Below are 19,878 nucleotides of genomic sequence, written 5' to 3'. Positions count from 1 at the left end.
TTACTGCTGCAGATTTAAGGTTTTGGTAGTATGAAGCTAAAACTATGGTACAGAGAGAGGTTTGAGATGGAAGAGGGGGAAATATCCAATTAAAAAGTATTAGAAAAGAGATTGAGAAGAGCACATCAAGAAAAACCTATAAAGGAAACCATCACTGACAGAATGAATGCCATTACCTAAGAAAGGTATCGAGCAGCTATCTCTGAACCCTACTGACTCAAGAGCTCTGGGAGGGAGACCCAGCATTCTGTTTTAACAAGCCCTGCAGGTGGTTCTGATGCATGCTCACTTTTGGGAACCACTGGCATAGAGGACCCAAGATGAAAATGAAGGTTGTTAGGAGCCGAGTTCACCAGCAGAGCAAGGGCTTCGATATGGCAACGGTGAATGCACACAGTGAACCAAAGCTACAATCAAATACCAAATGCAGAGAGAATGGAAACACCGCTACTGGACCCTGGAAATGAAAAAGGGGACTTTAAAAGGTCCGAACACTGGACAAGAAAAGAGGAAAAGTTAGCACTATGAAAACCACAATTAGGGAAATTAAAGAAATTTTTTTCCGACTGAAGAGAATCTTAGCCTGAGCTTTCAAGGGCTCTTAGAGTTTCCTTCAAAAGGAATCCTCAAAAAAGGGGCCCCAAGAGCCACCCAAGGATATGTTTTTCTTGATTTTAGAGAGAGAGGAAGGGAGAGAGAGAGAAACATCAACTGGTTGCCTCCTGTAAGCATCCTGACTGGCGATCAAATCTGCAACCTAGGTATGTGCTCTGACTGGGAATTGAATCCCCAACCCATTGGTGTACTGGACGATGCTCCAACCAACTGAGTCACCTGGCCAGGGCTCAAGTGGTTTTCATTTGGATACTAAATTTGCTTATTTTTAACTTATGTATTCTGTTATAACCTCAAACTTATAGTAAAGTTGCAAGAATAGTACAAAGACCTTCTTAATACCCCTTTACCCAGGTTCACCAACAGTGTACATTTTGCTCCCTTTACTGTATCATTCCTCCTCTCTACCATATTCATTTTCTTCTAAGTAATTATGAGACATTATGTATTTGTTCTAGTTCTGTGAAATATGCTGTTGGTTTTAATAGGGATTGCACTGAATCTGTAGATTGCTTTGGGTAGTATGGACATTTTAATGATGTTGATTTTTCCAATCCATGAACATGGTCTATGTTTCCACTTTTTTATATCTTCCTTTTTTTTTTTTTTTTTCCAATGTCCTGTAGTTTTCTGAGAATGGGTCTTTTACTCCTTCATTAAGTTTACTCCTAGGTATCTAATTTTTTGTTGCAATGGTAAAAGGGATTGTTTTTTAAGTTTCCCTTTCTGAATGTTCATTATTGGTGTATAAGAATGCCATCAATTTCTGGATGTTAATTTTGTATCCTGCTACTTTGCTGAATTCATTTATTAAATCTATTAGATTTTTGATGGAGTCTTTAGGGTTTTCTATGTACAATATCATGTCATCTGTAAATAATGACAGTTTCACTTCCTCCTTTCCAATTTGGATCCCTTTTATTTGTTCTTCTTGTCTAATTGCTGTTGCTAAGACTTCCAGTACTATGTTTAATAAGAGTAGCAAATGTGGGCATCCCTGTCTTCTTCCTGTCCTCAAGGGAACTGCTCTTAATTTCTGACCATTGAGTATGATGTTGGCTGTAGATTTTTCATATATGGCCTTTATTATATTGAGATATGATCTCTCTATTCCCACATTGCTGAACATTTTTATCAGAAATGGGTGCTGTATTTTGTCAAATGCTTTTTCAGCATCTATTGATATGATCATATGATTTTTATCTTTCATTTTGTTTATGGTGTATCACATTTATTGATTTGCAAATATTGTATCAGCCGCCTTGCATTCCTGGGATAAATCCCACTTGGTCATGGTGAATAATTTTTTAAATATTTTGATGGGTCTGATTTGCTAATACTTTGTTGAGGATTTTGGCATCTATGTTCATCAGGAATATTGGCCTGTAATTTTCTTTCTTTGTAGTGTCTTTATCTGGTTTTGGAATTAGGATTATGCTGGCCTCATAATAAGAGTTTGGAAGTCTTCCTTCCTCTTTTATTTTTGGAATAGTTTGAGGAGAATAGGTGTTAGTTCTCTGAATGTTCAGTAAAACTCCCCTGTGAAGGTGTCTGGACCTGGGCTTTTGTTTGCTTAGAGTTTATTGATTATAGCTTCAATTTTCTTAGTTGTTATTGGTCTGTCAAGTTTTCTGACTCTTCCCAGTTCAGTTTTGGGCGACTGTGTGATTCTAGAAATTTGTTCATTTCACTTAGGTTGTCCAATTTGTTGGCATATAATTAATTGTTCATAATATTTTCTAAAAATTCTTTGTATTTCTGTGGTGTCAGTTGTTCCTTCTCCCCTTTCATTTCTGATTTTGTTTATTTGGGTCCTCTCTCTTTGTTTCTTGGTGAGTTTGGCTAAAGGTTCATCAATTTTATTTATCTTATCAAAAAACCAGCCCTGGCCGGTTTGGCTCAGCAGTTGGAGAGCCGGCCTAGGGACCAGAGAGTCCCAGGTTCGGTCCCCGCTAGGAGCATGTACCAAAAAATAAAAAATAAAACAATAATTTTTAAAAATCCCAGCTAGCTCTTGGTTTCACTGATCTTTTGAATTGTTTTTGTTTTTGTTTTTTTAGTTTTTATGTCATTGATTTCTGGTCTTTATTATTTCTTTCCTTCTACTTGCTCTGGGGTTTTCTTTTTGTTTACTTTCTATTTCTTGAAGTTGTAGGGTTTGATAGTCTATTAGAAATGTTTCTTGTTTCTTGAGGTAGACCCGTAATGCTATGAACTTCCCTCTTAGGACTGTTTTTGCTGAGTCCCATAGATTTTGTATTGTTGTATATTCATTTTCATTGATTTCCAGGAAGTTTTTATTTCTTCCTTGATCTTTTTGGTAACCCATTCATTGTTTAATAGCATGCTATTTAGCCTCCATGTATTTAAATGTTTTTGAGTGTTTTTATTGTAATTAATTTCTAGCTTCAGGGGATTGTGATCTGAGAGGATGCTTGATATGATTCCAATCTTCTTGAACTTGTAGAGATTTAGTTTGTGTCCTAACATGTGGTCTATCTTTGAGAATGTCTATTCTGTAGCTTGGGGGTGTTGTTCTCTAAAAATAACTGTTAAATCCATCTGACCTAATGAGTCATTTAGGGTCTGTATTTCCTTGTTAATTTTTTGTCTAGAGGATCTATCCAGTGATATCAGTGTGGTGTTGAAGTCCCCTGCTATGATTGTATTGCTGTCAATTTCTCCTTTGAAGTCCTCTAGAGGTTTTAAAATATATTTTGGTGCTCTTAAATTGGGTTCATCTATGTTTACTAAGGTTATATCCTCCTGCTGGATTGATTCTTTTAATGTTATGTAGAGGCCTTCTTTATCTCTTGTTATGGCCTTCATTTTGACGTCTATTTTATTAGATATGAGTGTTGCTACCCCAGCTTTTAAAAAAATTTTCATTTTCTTGGAAAATTTTTTTCCACCCCTTCACTTACAACCGTTGTGAATCTTTTGTTGTGAGGTGTGTCTCTTATAGACAATATATATATGGGCCATGCTTTCTTATCCATTCAGCTACTCTATCTATTTTGATTGAAGTATTTAACCCATTTACATTTAAGATTATTATTGATATGTATGTATTTATTGCCATTTTTGTATATTATGCTTATACTTCTCTCTCTAATTCTTTTACTTATTACAGCAGTCCCTTTAACAGTTCTTGCAATACCGGTTTGGTGCTAATATATTCCCTAAGCTTTTTTTGTTGTTGTCCGGGAAGCTCTTTATTTCACCTTCTAGTTTGAATGATAGCCTTGCCAGGTAGAGTAGTCTTGCATTCAGATAATTGCTTTTCATTACCTTGAATACTTCATGCCATTCCCTTCTGGCCTGTAGTATGTCTGTTGAGAAATCAGCTGATAGTTTTATGGGTGCTCCTTTGTAGTTAACTTGTTGCTTTTCTCTTGCTGCCTTCAAGATTCTCTTTGTCTTTCATTTCTGGCATTTTAATTATAACGTGTCTTGGTGTGGGCTTCTTTCGGTTCTTCTTGCTTGGGGCTCTCTGTGCTTTCTGAAATTGACCACAAGCCAGGCCCAAGGCTCAAAGCGCCCAGAGACTCATCTTCACCTGCAGGCTGGTTGGTAGTCTCTCACAGTTAATGAGCCTCAAGTTACTATTCTATGCTAGGTGCTGACTCCTTAGGGTTGGGCAGGGTTAATTTCCAAAGGGTGGGGCATTTGCTCCCCACCACCTGGCCACCTGGGCTTTAGCTACTTTGATAGGAGCACTCTGCTTGAGAAGAATGGTTTGCAGCATGGGTTAATGGCCCAGCACAGGGACCTAGGCCTCAGTCTTCAGAGCTCGGTTCCCAGAGCCATGAATCCCAACAACTGAGAGCCAGACCCAAGGCTCATAGTCTTCTGAGACTCATCCCTGCCTACTGGCTGGCTGGTAATCATTGACAGTTAATGAGCCTCATGCTGTGCTTTTCCTGGCCAGGTGGGGTTAAATTCCAAAGGGAGGGGCAGTTGCTTCCCCTGACCCCAGGCTAAAGCCACTCGGATGGGAAAGGGCTGACTGAGAAAAGTGGTTTCTGAGAAAAGTGGGGGAATGACTAAGCATAGGGCTCCTGATGGCCTCCTTCCCAGCTCTCTCCCCAGTGCCACGAACCCCCGACTCTCCTCATGCAGCTCCAGTCCAGTCTGCTCTCCCTCTGTGGGAACGCAAGGCGAGTGGCTGTAGCTGTAATTTAATGCTCTGGCTCTCCAGGCGGGTATCTGTGTTCCCAGGTCCTCTCCCTGCCAGACAGAACCTTGGCTCTGGTGTTTTTCTCAGCTGCTGCTCGTGGGAGCCCAGCCAGTCCTCTAGTGCCTTTGCACTTCCTACCAGTCTCGATTTGGGATCCTCTTTACGTCCCTGGTTATAAGGGTTCTCTTCAGCTGCTCTTCAGTTGGTTACTCCAGATAACTTCTTTACTTTATTGTAATTCCAGTTTGGTCCTGGGAGATGGTCTGTGTAGCTTCCATTCACTCAGCCACCATTTTTCCTTTCCTCAGGTAACATTAATTTTGAGTTACTGTTAAAAGGGCTTTTGCTTCTTATTTACTTATTTATTTTAGTACAAACTTATGGGATTTTATTTTGTCCCATAAGCTGTTCCTACCTTGCTTTAAGTCCCCAAATTTGGCCAGCAAGAGCTGATTCAACCTGGCCAATGTATCCTTTTGACATGTTTCCATCATTCTTTGAGCACTCTGTTATTTTCTCTTTGAGCTCCTCCATACTTTCTGGCATGAGATATTCCACACTCACTTTGCGCTTTCCATGTCCTAACCCTGGAATCAGCCTTTTCTCCAAGGAACCATGGTTTCCTTTAGCAGAGACCAAGATCTGAGTACCAAGTACGTTTGCTGCTAATATGTCATTATTTCTAGGCACTGTCAGAAAACAGAGCTAGCACACACACATATGCATAGGTACATACTTGCACGTACACACTCACACAGGCACACAAGACACACAGACTCATGTACACACATGTGTACACACACACTAATTACATACTGAAATCTCCAACCTCGATTCTATTCCAACACCATAGGGTACATTCTACTCATACCATTCCTAGTTCCATGGTTGTAATTTCTTCCTCCAAAACCTGGGATGAGTTTGTTTTGATCATTGATGATGATTGGTTCCTATAGATTTTCCAAGAAGAAAAGAAGAGATGACAGTGACTTTAAACCTTTGCCCTCAGATTTAACAGCAGAGATGGGCTTGGGAGGAAAATCTGCAGAAGCTGCAAACAATCATTATTTACTCAGTATCTGGCCCAACTTGCTTTTCCTTTTATTTTTATTTTTCTTAATCCTCACACAAGGATATGTTTTTTATTGATTCTAGAGATAGGGGAAGGGTGAGGGAGAGAGAAACATAGATGTGAGAGAGAAACATCAGTCGCTGGCCTCCCATACATAACCCCACAGGGTGTTGTACATGTCCTGCCCACGAATCGAACCTATAACCTGGGTGTGGGCCGGGACTGGGAATCAAACCCATGACCCTTCAGTGCATGGGAGGATGCTCTAATCAACTGAGTCACACTAGCCAGGGCTTGTTTTTCCTTTTAAAACAGTGGTTCTCAACTGTGTGCATAGCACATTTCCTGGGAACCCTTTCCTATTTGATGTCTAAAATTCATTGTTGCTATAATTGAATGTACCTGCAGTAACAATGTTTGGCAGAAAGGATGTTGAGCTGAGGGTGGTACTACCTGCTATGAATTTAAGGTTAAGAGGAATAAGTCAAGCCGCCTCCAAAGACGATTGCATATTTATTGGAGGCTGTAAGAACTCTGGGCTCTTAGAGATGCTGGCACGGGAACCAGTTCTGTCGGATGACCCTATGGTTCACATGTTAGTACTGATGGCCTTCTACTATAGCAGTGATTCTTTACTCTTGCTGACATGACTGCCATTGCCTTGACTTTTTTTTTATTCCTCACCTGAGGATATTTTTCATGTATCATTAGATAGAGTGGGAGGGAGGGAGAGAGAGAGAGAGACAGAGAGAAACATCGATGTGATCAAGCCACATTGACCAGTTGCCTCTGTGTCACATGACCCAACCAGGGTGGGGGACAAACTGCAACCAAGGTATGTGCCCTTGACTGGAATTGAACTCACGACTCATTGGTCCACAGGGTGACGCTCTAACCACTGAGCAAACCGGCCAGGGTTTTTAAATTCCCTCAGTGACAGGACAAAAATGTTTTATTTCAATGTGTGCCACAAACACTATGAGCTAAAAAACACTGTCCTAAATGGAGGAGAGACTATTTCAAGACTTAGAAGATGTAGAGCAATTTGCTGATAAAAATTTTCGATCTGAAAACACTACAGAAAACAGTGAAGAGTGGAAAATGTCAACCAAAGAAAGATAAAAAGATTCAGAACAGTATCTGAAACTAAAATCAGTTGATAAAATTGAATTTGAGGACTACCCAGTGAATAACCATTTTTTGGAAGGTAAAGAAAGTACAACCTAACGATCAGATGGAAAAGAGAGGACGGTAAAGGAAGTAAACCAAACAGCTTGATTTCTTCTCTCTAATAACTTTGTGCATAGAAATTAATAGGAAATGTTTTCCTTTTAGAAAATTCGTAAGTTGAAATAATGATTATCCTATTGAAAAGGAAATGAAAAATGTTGAGTCTGCTGTAGAAGCCACATAAATGAAAACAGAGCATTGAGACTATCAGCCTGGAGTAAAAAGGATGGCACAGATTTTATATATATAAACATACATATACATATATATATAACAAAATATAATTAGATGTCAATGGGATTTTAAAAGAAGAGTCAGCAGTTAGAATAAGAACAAAAATCAATAATCCATTTTCTCTCTTGAGTCTAAGAAGACCAAGCGAAGCCGGGAGTGACTGACCCACCGGGCTGCTTTAGTTCAGGTGGGCTCAGGTATGAGGTATGCCGAAACCTTGGTGACAGAGACAGAGGGGAGGACTTGCTAAAGTAAGAAGTGAGGGACTAACAGCTGAGCCACTGGTGGGTTAGCCTGTCTGAAAGCTGTCAGGCACTTTACAGTAGATTGTCCTAACCACTTTCTGAATTCTAAGATGGCTCCCTCTGATTCTCTTTATCTGGAGAGGCCCACCTAACCAGTGGGATTTGGCACAAGAGGGCCAGGAGATGGTGATCCTGGGAGTCAGGTGAGTACCCTGGTAATTCTGGCAGTCATTTTCTGACACCCAAACATAGCCATCCACTGGGGAGTGTGGAAATCCAAGGACTGCTCTCTGGAGCAAAAGATGGGCAAGACCTGGGCAGAGGGCCAGGGCCCCCTTCCAGAAAGCTGGGGTTTCTAGGCAGAGGCAGGCCAATGCATAGGAAGCAGATGAGAAGCAAGGAGAAAACTGCTATGTAGTCAAAGCTGACCCAGATCCTGCCTGACCAAAAGAAGGTTCAAGCGTAGATTCTATTGGGGAAAATCAAACAAGATGGGCTTATTTGAAGAAAACAGAAAGAAATCGGCATTACCCAAATACCCAGATAAAGATTAGAGACATTTTCCAGGATGGAGGGAGATTTACATTCCAGAATCCAGAGTCCTCAACACGATGTTCGGAGCTGTGGAAGATGGTCACACTTTCCAGAGTCTGTTCTCCTCCAGGCCTACTACACAGTCTAAGCTGGACAGGTGGCCGAGCTCACCTCATTCATTTGGGAATACTGTCCACAGTACTCTCAGGTAGCGAAATCATCAGACTTTCGGAATAGAATTCCTAAACTCAGATGTGAGAACAAATGAGTACTAGGTGTCATGCTAACCAGCCATTAGATCAGCTCTGGGCTTACCCTGAAGATCTACTGAGCATCTGTCTATAGAGAGGCGCCCCAAAAATGAAATGAATGGACATGGTTGGGTAAGCCCCAGACACTGATTTTAGCCATTAAGTTTCAAACCAAGAAACTCGTGGGCTCTAAATCTTGCTTAAATATTTCAACTTGTAAACTGAAAGAAGGAAGAATTTTTAACACAGTTTTATAGCTTTAAAAAAAAAACAAGCCCTGACCTGTTTGGCTCAGCGGTTAGAGCGTCGGCCTGTGGTCCGGAGAGACCCGGGTTCAGTTCCTGCTAAGGGCACGTACTTCGGTTGCAGTTTGTCCCCGGCCCTGGTTGATCGTGCGGTGGCAGCCACTCGATGTGTCCCTTTCACATCAATGTTTCTCTCTCTCTATCTCTTCCTCTCTCTCCCTCCCACTCTATCTGTACAAAAAATGGGAAAATGTCCTCGGGTGAGGATAAAAAACAAAAACAAAACTTTTGTCATTCTAGCTTTGGCTCTTATCTTCTTTTGGTAACATTTTCTGATAAAACATACCTTTCACTCCACATGCACTGTCACATCCACAGTGTGCTGGGAGTAACTTGTGTCTTGTCCCCAAAAGGAGGTCCAGAATCCTCTCATGTGGCCTTAGGGGATGGCTCAGCTTCAATTTTACTTCAAGCTGCCTTAACTTGCCCAGAGAAAGGCAAAAATCCCAAATTCCAGGATCTCTTGCATTTCTCACACTCATTTAGCAGGAGATGTATTACAATAGGCACTAAGCGGCCACCCGTGGCATGATTTATCCCTCTTGACCTAGGCTCAAGCAAGGTCTCTGACTTCCTGTGGTAGGGTACTTTGAAATCCCCTCCTTTTTTTTTTTTTGTTTTTTCCAACCATATATTTAAAACAGTACATAACATATATGCACAACTGGTATTCTGCCAGTCCTCATCAGTGGCTGTTCATTTGTGGCCAGTGGTCACCCTGTCTGGTCCTGGTGAATGCCAATAGCTATTCTGATCAGTCAGTGTCTGAGTGGCACTGGTGGCTAAACATTTTTATTTTTGCATCAGCATATATGTAGTAGATGAAAAAGAATTATAAATAACCATGTGCATATCAGCTTAAGAAACAGAACATTACAAAAACTTTCAAAAGCATTTTTAACAGGTAAACCATTGGCACTGTTAAAAATTCAGAAAGAGCCCTGGCTGGTTTGGCTCAGCGGTTGGAGCGTTGGCCTGCGGTCCAGAGAGACCCGGCTTTGGTTCCCACTAAGGACACGTACCTTGGTTGCAGTTTGTCCCTGGCCCTGGTTGGGTCGTGTGGGTGGCAACCACTTGATGTGTCCCTTTCATGTCAATGTTCTCTCTCTCTCTCTCTCTCTCTCTCTCTCTTTCTCTCTCTCCCTCCCTCCCTCCCTGTCTCCCTCCCTCCCACTCTATCTGAACAAAAACTGGAAAAAATGTCCTCCGGTGAGGATAAAAAAAAAATTTCAGAAAGAATGAAAAGGCATCCAGTAAAAACTCCCTCCTATATCTTTCACAGCCTCATCTCCAGTGCTAATAGTTTCTTGTATATTCTTTCAAAGATTTTATGTATAGAAGAAAAATTGTGAATCGGTATAGTTTCTTCTTTTTTCACTGATGGAAGCATATAATAATACAGTGTTCTGATCTTTTTCTTCTGAGCCTAACAGTGAATCTTGGGGATCTTCCCCTTCAATGTCTAAAGAACTTTCTTCATCTACTGTAAAGAGCTGAGTCGTACTTCATTGCACAGTTGGACTGTAATTTACTTAGTCTCCTACTGAGGACATACAAGGTGATTTACAGGTACTGGCTATTATAATCAGTGACTTTGTACATACTCACTTTATAAATAGGCCAGTATATTTGGAATGTAAATTCCTAGAAGTGGATTGGCTGGGTCAAAAGATATATATGTAAGTGTTATAACAATGTTTCATAGGTGTGCAGGTATGTCTGTACAATAAATTTCTCCAAGTAGATTGTGGGGTCAAAAAGCACATTTATTTTTTATTATTGTTTTTTTAATCCTCACCCAAGGACATTTTTCCATTTTCTGTTCAGATAGAGTGGGAGGGAGAGAGAGAGAGAAACATCAACGTGAAAGGGACACATCGAGTGGTTGCCACCCGCATGACCCAACCAGGGCCAGGGACAAACTGCAACCAAAGAACACGCCCTTAGCGGGAACCAAACCCGGGTCTCTGTGGACCGCAGGCCAACACTCTAACCGCTGAGCCAAACCGGCCAGGGCCAAAAAGCACATTTATTTAAATAGCTGTATGTGCTGTATGGAAGTAATGTGCTGTATTCACCAACTTTGGGCTCTTTTCTCATCTGGGAGATGAAACTGCTCTCTCACGTGGTTTTATCTTACACTTCCTTTACTGTGAATGAGGTTGCATATTTTATTTACTGAAGAGCCGTCTGTATTTCCTTCTCGTGAACTGCCTGTTTATATCTTTTTCCTGTTCTCCCATGGTATTGGTAGTCTTTTGGTTGATCTTCAGGAGCTCTTCACATGAGAGAGATTCGTCCTATATGATATTAGATGCAACTTCTTTCCATTTTGTCATCTGCCTCTTGACTTACGTTGAGTTTTGTCACGTGGAAAGGTTTTGATTTGTATGTGGGCATCTTACATTTGCCAGCCTCCATTACCCCGAGGACTGCACCAGTTCTGTGCTGAATCACTGGGCGACTGGTCTTGGTAACAAGGGTCGGCAAATTACCTTATAAAGAGCGAGAGGGTAAATAATTCTTTGTGTGCCATCCAGTCTCTGCTGCAGCAACTCGTTTCTGCAGTTGTAGTGTGAAGGCAACTGTAGGCAATGCATCCATGAACAGGTAAGCTTGCTTTCCAATAACAACTTATTGACAACAGTAGGTGGCAGGCTGAATTTGGCTCATGGGCCATAGCTGGTTGACCCCCTGGCACAGACACAGTTGGGGGCCTTCCTACTCCAATCTGACTGCCACTTTATTCATCCCCCGCCTCAGTCTACCCTCCTTGGCAGAAAGATTACTTCACTCCGTTCTCTTGGCTAAGTCCGAACCGTCTTGCCTGCTGATGTCCCCGCTGCTCAGCAGAGACTTATTCAGGCTTCCACACCTGTAACCAAAAAGCTAGTTCCCCAGGCAGCTGTAGGCAGCGCACAGATCTTTATGCTTTACAGCTAACTTGGTAACCTTGGTTGCTACCCTTTGCCAGCACCTCAGCCAATGAACCACTCAGCATATATACGCACTTCAGTAATGGTGGGGGGCAATACTTGCTCAACATGTCCTTACAAGCTCCAGGACAATGGAAAATGATGCAGAAAAATGTCCCTCTGTGGGGCTTTCCTTCCAACACAGCCCACTCTAAGGGACCTCCACTGCCCCAGCAAGGCTTGGCTTCGGAAACTAGTTCTCACTCATCTCCTCTGCAGGAAAGAAAACCTAAAATGTATTGAATCAATAGGGAAAAAAAGAGTATAAAAATCATACAGTTGTGGTCTCAGATGGGTACTAGACTTATAAGAAGTCTATGATCAAGATGATCATTTCCTAAGTTATATAAATGTCTAATCACTATGTTGTACACCTGGTACTAATCTAATAGTATGTCAACAACTGTAATTGAAAAATACATTTTAAAAAATCAAATAGTTATTTCAAGTGGCTAAAGAAAAATCTTGCGAGACCGAAAAATGGCGGCGGAGTGAACGGAGCTACACAGACTGTCTCCCAGAACCAAACTGGAATTACAACTATAACACAGACAAATCGACGGGAAAAACCAACAGAAAAGCAGCTTGCAAGGACCATACAACGAGGGACACTGACTCCATCCCGGTAGGCTTGCGAAGGCGCGAGAAGGGGCTGGGAACCCACGGTCGGCAGCTCGGCAGCGGCCTCAGCTGGGAGCGGCGCCCGCGGGTTATACTCCCAGGCGGCTCCACAGCGCAGCCGGGACAGAGGCTGAAACAGCCACAGCCACTCACCTTGGGCTCCTGCAGAGGGAGGGCGGACTGGACTGGAACTGTGTTGGGACACTCAGGGTTTGGAGGGCACTCAGAGCTTTGGCTGAGTTGCTGCCACCCAGTATGGTGGCCACATTGCTCCTTCCCAGGGCTCTGAGAGAGGCAGCAGCCCCTCCCTCAGAGATCCAACCCCACCCTGTGGGCCATTGAAGTGCTAATTGAGGCTCACTTACAACCAGCATCTGCCCCACCTTCGTGAAAGCCCCTTGGCTGAGCACCAGAGGGAGTTTTTCAATCAACTGACAACCCAAAACTGATCAATTAACCTAGACTGCTAGCCTCCAGGCAAAAAGCTAGAGGATAACAGTACCTTTCCTGGGCTGGCAACTTTAACCAGGAAAGTAAGACTTGACAGTGGTGTTCAACGTGGGTCCTCCCTCGCTCATCTAAAGACAGGAGAGGGAGCCACAAACAGCAGAACACCAACACCCACAGGGAGAACTTGACAGGCTCCAAAGCCCACAGTGATAGCCAAAATGGTGAAACACAGAAACAGAAGCCAAATGAAAGAGCAAGACACCTCCACCGAAGATGACATCAATGTGGAGCAATTAGGCATGTTAACAGAGCTAGAATTCAGAGCCATGATCTTGAGGAAGCTGAACAGCATGAGTAAGGACATAGAGACACTGAAAATAAGCCAATTGGAAATTAAAAACCACCAAGAAGAGATAAAAAATGACATATCAGAAATGAAAAACACATTGGAAGGTTTAAAAAGCAGAGTAGGGGAAGCTGAGGACCGGATCAGTGAATTAGAAGACAGGGTAGAAAAAATCAACCAATCAGAAAAACAAAAGGAAAAAACTATTAAAAAACAGGAAGACAGCTTAAGAGAACTATGGGACAACTGGAAACGTAATAATATTCACATCATAGGAGTCCCCGAAGAAGAAGAAAATGAGCAAGGCATAGAGAATATATTAAAAAAAATAGTGAGAGAAAACTTCCCTAATTTGGTGAAGGAAGAAGGCATTCAAGTTCAAGAAGCACAGAGAGTCCCAAGTAAGAAGAACCCAAACAGGCCCACACCAAGACACATAGTAATTAAAATGCCACAAATTAAAGACAAAGAGAGAATCCTAAAAGCAGCAAGAGATAAGCAACAGGTTACCTACAAAGGGAACCCCATAAGGCTGTCAGCTAACTTCTCACAAGAAACACTACAGGCCAGAAGAGAATGGCATGAAGTAATCAAAGTCATGAAAAACAAGAATCTGAATCCAAGACTACTCTACCCAGCAAGGCTATCATTCAAAATAGAAGATCAAATAAAGAGCTTCCCAGACAAAAAAAAAGGCTAAGGGAATACATTAGCACCAAACCAGCACTGCAAGAAATGTTAAAAGGACTGCTGTAATTAGCAGTAGACATGGGAAGAAAAATAGAACCACACTAAACAAAAAATGGCGATAAATAAGTACATATCAATAATCACCTTAATGGATTGAATGCTCCCATAAAAAGACACAGAGTAGCTGATTGGATAAGAAAGCATGGCACATCTATATGTTGTTTACAAGAGACCCACCTCTCAACAAAAGACTCACATAGGTTGAAAGTGAAGGGACGGAAAAAAATTTTCCAAGCAAATGGAAAGCAAAAAAAAGCTGGGGTAGCAATTCTCATATCTGATAAAATAGATTTCAAAATGAAGACCATAACTAGAGACAAAGAAGGCCACTACATAATATTGAAAGGATCTATCCAACAGGAAGATATAACCTTGATAAACATATATGCACCCAATATAGGAGCACCAAAATATATTAAAAATCTTCTGGAGGACTTCCAAGGAGAAATTGACAACAATACAATCATAGCAGGGGACTTCAATACCCCATTGACAGCACTGGATAGATTCTCTAGGCAAAAAATTAGCAAGGAAACAGAGACTCTAAATGAAGCACTAGACCAAATGGATTTAATAGATATCTACAGAGAATTACACCCCAAAACTACAGAATACACATTCTTCTCAAGTGCACATGGGACATTCTCAAAGATAGACCACATGATAGGACACAAACTAAATCTCCACAAATTCAAGAAGATTGAAATCATATCAAGCATCTTCTCAGATCACAATGGCATGAAACTAGAAATCAGTTGCAACAAGAACATGCAAAGACATTTGAACACATGGAGGCTAAATAGCATGTTATTAAACAATGAATGGGTCACCAAGGAGATCAAGGAAGAAATTAAAAACTTCCTGGAAACCAATGAAAATGAACACACAACAACACAAAATCTATGGGATGCAGCAAAAGCAGTTCTGAGAGGGAAGTTCATAGCACTACAGGCCTACCTCAAGAAACAAGAAAAATTTCAATTGACTGTCTAACCTCACAACTTAAAGAATTAGAAAGCAAACAAAAAGAAAACCCCAGAGCAAGTAGAAGGAAGGAAATAGTAAAGATCAGAGCAGAAATAAATGACATAGAGACCAAAAACACAATTCAAAGGATCAATGAAACAAAGAGCTGGTTTTTCGAATAGATAAACAAGATTGATGGACCCTTAGCTAGACTCACCAAGAAACAAAGAGAGAGAACCCAAATACACAAAATCAGAAATGAAAGAGGAGAAGTAACAACCAACACCACGGAAATACAAAAGATCGTTAACAACTACTACGAACAACTATATGGCAACAATTTCGACAATCTAAGCGAAATGGACAAATTTCTAGAAACACACAGTCTCCCAAAACTATTCCGGGAAGAGATAGAAAACTTGAACAGACCAATAACAACTAAGGAAATTGAAGAGGTAATCAAGACTCTCCCAGCAAACAAAAGCCCAGGCCCAGATGGCTTCACGGGGGAGTTTTACTGAACATTCAAAAAAGAACTAACACCCATTCTCCACAAACTCTTTCAAAAAATTCAAGAAGAAGGAAGACTTCCAAACACTTTCTATGAAGCCAGCATAATTCTAATTCCAAAACCAGAAAAAGACACTACAAAGAAAGAAAACTACAGGCCAATATCCCTGATGAACATAGACGCCAAAATCCTGAACAAAATATTAGCAAATCGGATCCAGAAATACATCAAAAAAACTATTCACCATGACCAAGTGGGATTCATTCCAGGGATGCAAGGCTGGTACAATATTCGCAAATCAATAAACGTGATACACCACATAAACAAAATGAAGAATAAAAACCACATGATCATATCAATAGATGCTGAAAAGGCATTCAACAAAATCCAGCATCCATTTCTGATAAAAACACTCAGCAATGTAGGAATAGAGGGATCATATCTCGACATAATAAAGGCCATATATGAAAGACCTACAGCCAACATCATACTCAATGGACAGAAACTAAAAACATTTCCATTAAGAACAGGAACAAGACAGGGATGTCCACTTTCACCACTCTTATTTAACATTGTACTGGAAGTCTTAGCCACAGCAATCAGACATGAAGAAAAAATAAAAGGGATCCAAATTGGAAAGGAGGAAGTGAAACTGTCATTATTTGCAGATGACATGATATTGTACATAGAAAACCCTAAAGACTCCATCAAAAATCTATTAGACTTAATAAATGAATTTGGCAAAGTAGCAGGATACAAAATTAACGTCAAGAAATCGACGGCATTCTTGTACACCAATGATGAACTCACAGAAAGAGAAACTGAAAAAACAATCCCATTTATCATCGTGCCAAAAAAATTACGATACCTAGGAATAAACTTAACCAAAGAAGTAAAGGACCTATTTGCAGAAAACTACAGGTCATTGAAAAAGGAAATAGAGGAAGATATAAAAAAGTGGAAGCACATACCCTGTTCATGGATTGGAAGAATTAACATCATTAAAATGTCCATACTACCCAAAGCAATCTATAGATTCAATGCAATCCCCATCAAAATACCAACGACATATTTCATAGAACTAGAACAAATACTTCAAAAGTTCATATGGAACCAAAAAAGACCCCGAATAGCCACAGCAATCTTGAAAAAGAAGAACAAAGTAGGTGGGATCACAATACCAGATATCAGGTTATACTACAAAGTGACTGTAACCAAAACAGCCTGGTACTGGCACAAGAACAGGCAGATAGACCAGTGGAACAGAACTGAAAACCCAGAAAAGGACCCAAGGCAATACGCTCAATTAATATTTGACAAAGGTAGCACGAGCATACAGTGGAGTAAAGACAGCCTCTTTAATAAATGGTGTTGGGAAAATTGGTCAGCTACATGCAAAAAAATGAAACTAGACCATCAACTTACACCATACACAAAAATAAACTCGAAATGGATAAAAGACTTAAATGTGACCCCTGAATCCATAAAAATTCTAGAAGAAAATGTAGGCATCAAAATTTCGGACATCATACGGAGCAGAATTTTCACTGATACATCACCTCAGGCAACAGAAATAAAGGAGAAAATGAACACATGGGACTACATCAAACTAAAAAGCTTCTGCACAGCAAAAGACACAATCATCAAAATGGAAAGGCAACCCACTGTATGGGAGAACATCATTGCCAATGATGTATCAGATAAGGGGTTAATCTCCAATATATATAGAGTGCTTATACAACTGCACAAAAGGAAGACAAAGAACCCAATTAAAAAATGGGCAGAGGAGCTGAATAGACACCTCTCCAAACAGGACATACAAATGGCCAAAAGACATATGAAGAAATGCTCAACATCACTAATCATCAGAGAGATGCAAATTAAAACAACAATGAGGTATCACCTCACACCTGTCAGAATGGCCGCCATCAACAAATCATCAAACAACAAGTGTTGGCGAGGATGTGGAGAAAAGGGAACTCTAATACACTGCTGGTGGGGATGCAGACTGGTGCAGCGGCTATGGAAAACAATATGGTGCTACCTCAAAAAATTAAAAATTGCACTTCCATTTGACCCAGTGATCCCACTGCTGGGAATATACCCTAAGAAGCCTGAAACACCAATCAGGAAGAATATATGTACCCCAATGTTCATAGCAGCACTATTTACAATAGCTAAGATCTGGAAACAGCCCAAGTGTCCACCAGTAGACGAATGGATAAAAAAGCTGTGGTACATATACACAATGGAGTACTATGCAGCGGTAAGAAAGAAAGATCTCTTATCCTTTGAGACGACATGGAGGGACCTGGAAAGTATCATCCTAAGTGAAAGAAGCCAAGCAGAAAAAGACAAATACCACATGATCTCACTTATATACGGAATATAATGAACATAACAGTCTGAGGAATACAGTAGACCCAGACACATGGAAGTAGGGCACAGACTGACATCCCTCAGAAGAGGGGATGGGGGTGTGGAGGGGTGGGAAGAGATAAACCACAGAACTTATATGCATGTATGCATGACCAATGGACATGGACAACTAAGCTGGGGACGGGGTGGGGTTGGGGTGGGGTGGGGGGTGCCAATGGGGTAAAAAGGTAAAATATCTGTAACAAAAAAAATAAATAAATAAAAAGAAAAAAGAAAAGAAAAGAAAAGAAAAATCTTGCTTTTGAGCTTTTTCTGCAATAGACTTTTTCTGGCATTGGACAGGACCTCATCTTAAACAAGGATAGGCCAGCAATATTGGTTTGGAGCAAACATGGTAGAACAGTACATTGGCTGGTCCTCACCTTTTAAGAACTAAGGACCTTTTTGGGGTTCCTTTATAGAACCCCAATCTACAAAAATGGTACCAAGGAGGACACTGTTTAACTGTCACAAGGCCTCATGAGCATTCTTCCTAGGACCCGTAGCATTTTGCATTAGGTGCATGAAAAATAATGCCAGTCTCACTCCTTTTGCCTAATGGAAAAAAAAGTTAACTTTTCTTTTTTGCAAGTTTATTGTTACATAATATAGAAAAAAAAGTCTGAAGTACTTCTACAACTCATTAAATGTCTTTAACATTTATGTTGCATGCTTTTATATAGGAAAGGGATTTTTCCAAGGATGCAAAAAATCAACAGGCCATAAATAGTTAACAACCACAAGAAGTCAGTAATAAATATGGTGTCCTCAAAATGGACATGGCCAACATTTCAGTCCTTCAGTTCCTTCTTAGGCCAATATCCTTAGATACCAACTTGTGAAACTCATTTCCACAAAACAGAGCCAGCGCCCATTTTCTGGGATTTAGCTAGAATTTTGGAGTCAGAGTTTAATCCCAGCTATCACAAAGTAGAACCATCGGGGGGAATACACCTCGCCTCTGGTTTCCTCTGAAAAAGTAAGAATTAGATAAGGCAGTTATACATGTAGAAATTAAATAAATTGAACTCACTTATATTAGAAGGTCAGACTTAAGCCTGGTGTTGAGGAAGAAAGTTCATCCATTCACTCTCTGCACAAGTATTTCTTGAGCACCTACTCTTTGTTGTAACCCAGGAGAATCAACCTCATTCAGACACAAAGTAATTTTGAATATTAGGAGCTTTATTAGCTGCGCAGGGACTGCAGCCAACCTACACAGAGGAGAACTACAGCGCCGAGCTCAGGGGGTGGGTTGCTTATATAGGACAGGGGTCATTCAAGAGTTTAGCAGAGCAAGCAAGCTGCGTGTACAGAAGCAGAGGCAGTTAACCATAAACAGGAGGGAACGGAGGTGGGAGGGAGCTGAGGCTAAAGGGAACTGGGGGAACTGGGTCAGCACATATCTATCCTGCTATTCATTCTATTATCTAAGTTCTAAAAACTAACAAATTCACTCAGAGGACACATTCATTTAGAGGAGTATCAGGCCAGCTGGTACTTCCTCAGGTTGCCTCCGAAAGCTTCATAGTTGGCCTTTTGTTTATTTAATCGGGACAAAGTGATAGGAGCAGGTTATTACACTCTTGCCAGGTACTGTACTAGGTTCAGGGGATACAATATTGGGCAAAACAGACATGACCCATACCCTTATAGCTTACAGTACAGATGGAGAGACATGCATTCATTACATCACCCCAACATCTTAAATACAACTGTGAAAACAACTGTACAGGGAAAGAACACAGAACTATGGGACCTGACTGACGTGTGGGTGAGGGGAGCCTTTCCTGAGGAAAGATGACAGGTGGCCAGCCAAGAGTGGGGTGAGAGGAGGCTGGGGAGGCCTGGTGGGTGGCATAAGGGGACCAAAGGCCCATGTGACCAGGAGAACTGTATCTAGAGAGGCAGGCAGGACCAGTTTTGGAAGCTCCTTGAAGACTTGAGGATCTTAGTTTTTATTCTAAGAGCAGCAGAACATCAGGAAAGAGCGAAGCTATCAAATATGCAGTTATAAAGATGATGCTGGCTGCTTGGGGGCTGTTGCTGTTTGTTTAGGCAGGGGAGCTCGGAGACTTAGTGTGGATGAGGCAGAAGAGAAAGAGAGAGACGGATACCTTTGAGAGAGACTGAGGCTGGGAGGATGGGAGGTGGAGAGTGAGGCAAAGGAGGTTT

The 19,878-nt window shown here is 41.1% G+C and overlaps 1 protein-coding gene across 5 annotated transcripts in view; it reads left to right on the top strand.

Moving 5' to 3' along the window:
• Positions 1 to 19,878, top strand: part of IL15RA (interleukin 15 receptor subunit alpha) — a 55,115-nt gene that overhangs the window by 20,622 nt on the left and 14,615 nt on the right. Inside the window, exon 1 of one of the 5 annotated variants that reach the window (XM_036243645.1) lies at positions 3,818 to 3,867. The exons of the other annotated variants lie outside the window; for them this stretch is intronic. Within the exon in view, the coding sequence (XP_036099538.1) occupies positions 3,852 to 3,867 (16 nt within the window). The 5' untranslated portion in view covers positions 3,818 to 3,851. Of the gene's footprint in view, positions 1 to 3,817; positions 3,868 to 19,878 lie in introns of those variants that run through there. 5 annotated transcript variants of the gene reach the window in all.

This window comes from Molossus molossus, unplaced genomic scaffold (genome assembly GCF_014108415.1).
Source record: "Molossus molossus isolate mMolMol1 unplaced genomic scaffold, mMolMol1.p scaffold_m16_p_1, whole genome shotgun sequence".
NCBI lineage: Eukaryota > Metazoa > Chordata > Mammalia > Chiroptera > Molossidae > Molossus > Molossus molossus.
The sequence above is the reverse complement of the archived record's forward strand: the minus strand, read 5'-3'. Positions and strand labels throughout refer to the sequence as shown.